At 39.0% G+C, this 7,133-nt stretch overlaps 1 protein-coding gene across 1 annotated transcript; it reads right to left on the bottom strand.

The window, feature by feature from the left end:
- Positions 1-462: 462 nt before the first annotated feature.
- On the bottom strand, positions 463-5,300 carry vma21 (vacuolar ATPase assembly factor VMA21). Its single transcript, XM_080853507.1, has 3 exons — positions 5,165-5,300; positions 4,484-4,593; positions 463-1,698 (listed from the first exon to the last, which is right to left on the bottom strand). The coding sequence occupies exons 1-3, from the start codon at positions 5,188-5,190 to the stop codon at positions 1,556-1,558; spliced, it is 279 nt and encodes a 92-aa protein (XP_080709633.1). The 5' UTR covers positions 5,191-5,300; the 3' UTR covers positions 463-1,555.
- Positions 5,301-7,133: the final 1,833 nt, after the last annotated feature.

Genomic DNA, 7,133 nt, shown 5'->3' with positions numbered 1-7,133 from the left:
TTTTCCTCTCACTTTGGACAACATTTTCTTTTTTTTATCCCCCAATTTTCGCATATTCTGACTCATATCCTGAGTATTGAAAGCAATGCACATTACCTCACAATGAAAGATTGTTCAAAAACGTAATCAGGCATCAGCATCCATGTTTAAAGGGATATAACCAACCATTGAACGCCAGCCTTTATTCCGAACAGTCCCAGGCTTCACTCTCCACTTAAACTCCAGGAAGCCTCTGCCTACCATCATGTGGGGCACTCTTTTAGTTACTTTGGATAAAAGCATCTGCTAGATGAATAAATGGAGGCCTACAGAATGGTTAACTCCACAAAGCTCTGCATCCCAACAGGAATTTCTTCTAAGAAACAAGAACTCAGGCAACCTAGGCGTCATAACATAGAGTTCAGACGACGGAGGGTAGGTCAGGGAGAAAGTGGTATTAGAATAAGGGGCAGAGAGGCACGCTGTGAAATCACTCATTTTATTTGGGCCAAATTACAAAACAGTCTCACATGAATCGTCAACAGCTGGGTCTCCATCGCACTGATTTCATTACATTTACGAACATTTGGCTAAAGGAGATCTATGTGTGTTTATATCTGCTATTTTAGGACACTTTCCTCATCATTTGGCTTAAGGAGATGTGTGTCTATGTGTGTTTATATCTGCGGTTTCCTCATCGTGCAGCAGAAATCATGGCTGACACAAAGTTCTTATAACTTCTTTATGTGAAGTACAACTTGAATTAGCCACAAAGTCAAATTAAACAAATGATTTATTTCTAAGGATCTTTCCAGATAGTTGAGTCTATGATCAAAATCCTAATATCAAAAGTAATAAGCAATTCCAAATAGACACTTCGATATGTACAAGATTACATACCATATCACACCACAACAACAACAGAAATATCACAGACACATCACAATGCATCTCATTCTTACAGTGTTGTTTCTTTTATTCAGAGTTAGTATATGAAGAATATATGTTGCCAACTTGAAGTGTTTGGGCCTTTTTAACTGACTTTAACTGTATAGCTTTGATCATTTTGGTGGTGGATTGCTTTGGTTAAAGAACCAAAGAGCTATAGGCCTACAAGAGAAAATGCGCTTTAGGCACCAGCTTTCCAAAAATATTATTTTCAGGAACCCTTAATATCCACCTAGAATTCCAAATATTTTTTATTTATTTATTTATTTTATTTTTTATTTTTTTTAAAAGAAAGCTCTGATTAAAAGCTCTTTGCCTTAAGAAACCTTTAAGGGTGCTATGAGGACATACTGCTAATATTTTCTTTTAAAAGTGTAGCCTTGGCTGTTAACGGACTGAACTACTGAGCATTTGTGCACCCAGCTAACTACTTTTGTCCCATTTTTTTTTTTGTCACCAGTGGGCAGACACAGCCCACCTTTAAACCGTCCTCACAAGCAAACAGGCCAGCTGAATCATCTCCCAAAACACTGGGTGTAAGTTAGAGACCAAATGTGTGTGTGTGTGTGTGTGTGTGTGTGTGTGTGCGTCAGGAGAGGGGGTGTCCTTCATGAGTGTCTTCTCCTCCTCAGTCTTGCTTCCCCACCCTAGTCTGCTGCGCTCCCTCGTTCCAAGCGGCGTAGACAAAGAGCGCAAGGATCATGTGCACCGCCACAACAGCGACGATGGCAGCATAGAAGCAACTGTCATTACTAGAGTAGCCCAAAGAACCTTTTGAAAGAGTAGTACAGTTTAAGCTTGCTAGTTTTCAGTAAACTAGATTTTGTACATAAAAAAAATACTCTGATCTTTTGACATAGCTGTTGGGCAATTATTTGTAGGGACAGCTCCCTTGCAAAACCAACAATGACATTACTTAACTGTGAATCAACCTGAAACAGTCTATCAATTTGGTTACATGTGACTATGAAATCTGGTGTTCTTCATTATTGCAAACTTGTGACTTTGCTCTCTTAGCTTATCAATGAATTCCTCTACTTGCAGTCGCTTACAGGTGGAGTCCACGATTCTAATCCAATACACTTTCTATCAATTTCAGCAAATTGCTCCTCACGTTCCTCTAGCTCAGGGTTTCTCAAAGTGGCTGCTGTGATGCCAGTCCAGGAGTGCCGCAGAATACTTTGCCATTATTCAAAATGTACCAATGGCATTATTAAATTATTTTATAACAGTCAAGTACAAGATTATTTGCAATCAGTTCTAACCAAATTGATATTCTCTCAAGATTCCCTTGCAACATATGACGGACAAACATCTACTAGGCAGATTAGGCACTAACACATTTCATTTAAGGGGTAAGGAAGGTTAAAATTAGCGGAAACCGCATTCTTCCTAACGTTACCCGGTCAGCAGATGTTAAAGGCTTGCAGGATGAGAGAGAAATATAAGGTGTGGCTGTAGACTACGGAGGTCCACCATAAGTGTGTAGTTTTCATTTTGTTTACCCCTAAAGCCCTGAATTTCTTATGGAAGTTAATGTAACAGCTCTAGCACCTTAAACATCTGATATCTTTTATACACCAGATTGTGGCCATCAAATCCTTAGGTAGTCGATGTGTTTACTTAAACTAACTTCATGGTTGTGAGAACACTTGTAATCCCTGATTCGTAAAGCTTCAAGCTAATTGCATTGTAGTCTGTTATTTTTCACTTGTAGCATAAGGATAGCAACAGACATATTTTAGAGGTATATTGAGTCTACGGTCTATACAGAGACAACATGCACGTGCAAGCACATTCAGGTTTCACAGACACATTACATTGTATATAGTCGCATCTTAAGTCAGCTAATGTTAGCTAAATGCAATCTAATGTCTACATAGTGGCTAAAGTCTACATAAAGAGGAGGTATCCAAATATCAGATCACCAATGTCAGCAAGGTTTGCTTTCCTCCTTATTTCTGTGGTAACGTTAAAGAGCTTTGGAAAAGGACAGATAGAGTGGTTGCTTGCATATTTTTAAGATGACATGATTTATTGCTAGCTAGAAGAGAAAAAGACTAATGCTCTTTTGTTTATATTATCTCTGTCCAAGTCTACCTGTTGCCCCAAAGTAACTTTTGGTGTTATTTATCAGGACATCTAGCATCCCTACAGGAAAGGTTACCTTATGGCCGGTTCACACTACACGATTTCAGCCCGATTTTGCCCCGGTTTCTTCGTCGCCGACAAATTTGCAGGATCGGGCCCGATTTTGAAAAGTCTGCAACGAGGCGAGGTCTTGTAGTGTGACATTCTTGCGACCTGCGATGTTTTCGTCTGCGACGTTCGAAAACCCCACAACGAAAAGTCTGGCATCTCAGAATTTTTTGGGGAATCGCAATGACGTATCCACTGTTGACATAGCGTAAACCTAGCATAAACCTCACTTTGGCCCGTATAACGAATGTCCAGCCTGTCAAACTGTTATTATTGTAAATGTAGGTTACAACGTGTTGGTTTTAAAGTAGTCTATTTCCAATCTTACCCGGAAATTAACGTTTGATAGCCTACCTCAAAAGTGTACGTAGCCTTTCAAAAGTAGTTAGCTGCTACCTAGGCAACTGGATACAAAGATTCATGATCTTGTAGTGTGGCCAGTCTTCCGACCAAGACGAAGCCCGAAGTCGTGGCTCTGTGATCGCATAGTGTGACAGTTAAATCGTGAAGGAATGTTCTACAATCGTGTAGTGTGAACCGGCCATTAGTCAAACTTGTCATCTTGGCCTAGTGTAAATGTAAGTTTTATATTCAAGCATGTTGTGAATGAAGGACTGACATCTAAGTTCCCAAATCCACGGGATGCGTATGCAAATAATGTGCGTCTTGGAATAACTTGGTCTCATTTTTTCCTTGCTGATAAAACGTAACGTTGTGAATATATTACTCCATGGCATACTGTAGTCCTTCCTGTCGTCTTCTTGAAGCTATTTTTTGCCTTACGCCCAGAAACTATCCATTAAACACTGGGGCACCAGACTAAACGGAACAGTTGCCATATTTCTGAAAAGGTTGTGGACAAAGCTTGACCGACCTGGCAAAAGATGAGTGGAAGGTGAGTCAAGACTGACATTTCTTTTTGAAAACGGAACTTGCACAAATGCAAATGCACCGCATACAAAAAGACAACGGTCACACCCACACTCTATTAAATAATGAGACTTATAATGTAGAATAGCTTAGTAATGAAGAATTGTAATGAAGAAAACTTGTTTACGTGTATGACTCGTAAGGATAATAACAGTGGCTTTTTAAAGGGATGGTGTACACTTAAATGTGTGTTATTTTAAAGCTTTAAACTAAATGTTATGACTGTACTGTGAGTGATGTGTATCGAGCTGAAGGGATTTAATTTTTCGGTAAAGACCAACGACCTATCTTTTATCCTGTGCTATCCTCGAATGATCGAACATAACGACGCCACTGGTGACTGCACAGTTTTACGGCTGTTTTTTTATGTAATATTTTTCTGCATAAGGTTATCCAGCCCCAAATAAAGGAAGATTATCACACGTACCTTGGAAAACATAGGCTTTGGTGGCAAAGTATAATCCTATTGGTAAAGTAATCATCATGATTGTGAAGAATAACAGGGTCTTCAAAACCGATAGTAGTGACCCATCATTTCTAACAGGGAAAAATAAATAAAGCTCAGTCACGTTCACATTCAAAGTAAATCACACACCATGACCCACCGGCATCTCCTAACATCCAAGGATGTAGCATCAGACACATTGAACCGCAGCACATGTATTCACCCTGCTAGCAACACGGTCATCCCTCTGTGCAATTAAATGGCCCTTCGTTGCAAAATCAGTTCCATTTTAGAACTGTTTACAAACAAAAAGTATAACATTGAAGTTGTACAAAGCAAGAGTAGTACGATGTGTTACTAACGATAGTTGTTCTAACTCTAGCCAACAACGCGCGATACTTAATTTAAGCTTGCGGAAATTATAACCCTTTACATGTCATGCAGTGAACTACAGTCTATAATGAATGTTATATGAATGAATATGCGGGTCTCTAGAAAGAAAGGCCTTCTATTCTCAACACCACAAGGTAAGGGAAAATATGGCAAAGCATACACATTGTAGCGTTCTAGCTACTTATGCTAGCTTGCTAACATAACGTCAACTTTGCAACCCCCTAAATAGCTTGATAGTATGAAAGTACAGTTTCGATTCCACAGTCTTACCCTCTTAAATCTGTCGTAGTCTGCATTGTACTGAGCAAATTCTTGATGTTCTTTTCGGTACAGGACGTGTTGATAATTGCAATAGTTTACACTTTAACAAACCAGACACCGCTTTCATGTCGTTGTCGGTTCTTCCATGTCTATGGTTTTTCCGGGGTTCTGTCACGTGACAATGTCATTGGTTTTTTTTTTTTTTTTTTAAGCAGTATTGTGTTTTTTGAAGAAGGATAACGCTACGTGAAAAATCTAACGTTTTGAAGAAGGGTAGCGTTATGTGGAAAATCTAACGTTTGAAAATTGTACCAAAGCACTTAGATATTTACGCCAACAAAATCTAGACAACAACGTAACAGGTAGCCTAAACATTCACAGTAAATTCACTAGAGGGAGACAACACTGCATGTATGGTTTTGAATAGACTGAAAGTATGATTTTTTTTTACTGCATCTGATCTACTGATTCCGACCAATCTTCATCAGAAGGAGTCTCGACAGTCTGAGTCCAGTTTACGTTTGATCATATTGATCATGGTGCTTAACTGTCCAATTATATTACATTATATCTTGAAAACCTGTGATATGTATATTGTGTGCAATAAGACACATGGAGTAGGCTACTAAAAGAAAGAGATGTTCTTTTAGTGGGCAAGTCTTGAATAGTTAATTTTACCCTCACTTCTCACACTGATTTCATGCAGCTCTTGATAGGTCTTGGCAACTAGATATTGAGAAAATGTGACCCTACATAATGGCCCTAACAGAGTAACACTGTCCTTCCACCAAATTCAAATTGCTCATCTGTAAGAGATAGTGACCAAAGTAAGTCTGCATGTAATTCCAGTTATGCAGATTTACTGAACATGTCTACAGTAATTAGTGGGCTCTTGTGAAATGTCAACTGAACCAGTGACCTCAGCCTTGGTAAAACAACACTCAGCATTGTGGCATAGGCTATGCTCGCTTGGCTCTGAAGTAAGCCTATGCCAGTTGTTCTGTGGGACACACAAACACACCCACAAACACACACACCACAATCTGGGGTTAACAAACATATTGTACCCCACTGTTTTTCGCTGAGGTTGCAGAAAGAGGGAATTAAACAGCCAGCGTCTAAGAGGGATCACTTACCTGAGAGATGAAATCAATCTGCCTGTGAAACACAAAGACAGAAACCCTTAGAGGGCAACCGGTATGTCATCACATCTGTCCTTCCTGGGACGGCTCTGGCCAACACAGCTGTGTCTCCGTGAATGAGTGATGATCGCCCTCATCACAGGTTCAGGAAGATTACACTCAGTAAATGAAACCAGCGTGTGAATGAATGCCCTGTTTGAAGTTACCTTGCAGTTTGCGAGAGGTATTAGGTGCATAAAATATTATTACCTTATTGATTATAATGATGAAAAGCAGGAATAAGAATAGAAACAAATTGAATATTTGATCTTGATGATGATTACAACCTTATTATTGTTTGTACACTTGCTTGAAAGTGTATGGGAACAGTTGACAAAAGTAACATGCATTAGGCATAGTGCAAACAGTGATATTTTATCTCAGAATCATGCACTGAAACACACAAGTCAAGCAGTATAAGCATCAGAATAGGCCTCCAAAATATCTATTTTAAACAGAATTAAGGCAATGTTCACATGAAATGAAGATACATTTACTGTATATCAAAATAGTTAGTATATTTTGGAAACCAATATAAAGAAGGTTAAAGGTGGCATGAAATACAAATTCTATATAGCAGATAGACACCTATGCTACATTATTTAACAAAGTGTGAGTGTGTATGTGTGATAATTTGGTTGATTTGTCAGTTCAAGGACACACACACACACACACACACACACACACACACTCACACACACAAGCATACTATTCAACAATGGTACACGAAAAACCAGTGACAACACTATAAAAACAGGATAAAAGTCCTTCAGTGGTGACCCCTGACCCCTAACCAA

This window comes from Sprattus sprattus (genome assembly GCF_963457725.1).
Source record: "Sprattus sprattus genome assembly, chromosome: 1".
NCBI lineage: Eukaryota > Metazoa > Chordata > Actinopteri > Clupeiformes > Clupeidae > Sprattus > Sprattus sprattus.
Note: the sequence above shows the minus strand (reverse complement) of the source record. Positions and strands in the feature narration are given on the sequence as shown.

Coding starts and splice junctions, on each gene's coding strand:
- vma21 (XM_080853507.1), bottom strand. CDS start 5,190: ATGCAGACTACGACAGATTTAAGAGG. Junction 4,594..5,164: donor ACTACGACAGATTTAAGAGG/GTAAGACTGTGG, acceptor TTTCCCTGTTAG/AAATGATGGGTCACTACTAT. Junction 1,699..4,483: donor CAAAGCCTATGTTTTCCAAG/GTACGTGTGATA, acceptor CTCTTTCAAAAG/GTTCTTTGGGCTACTCTAGT.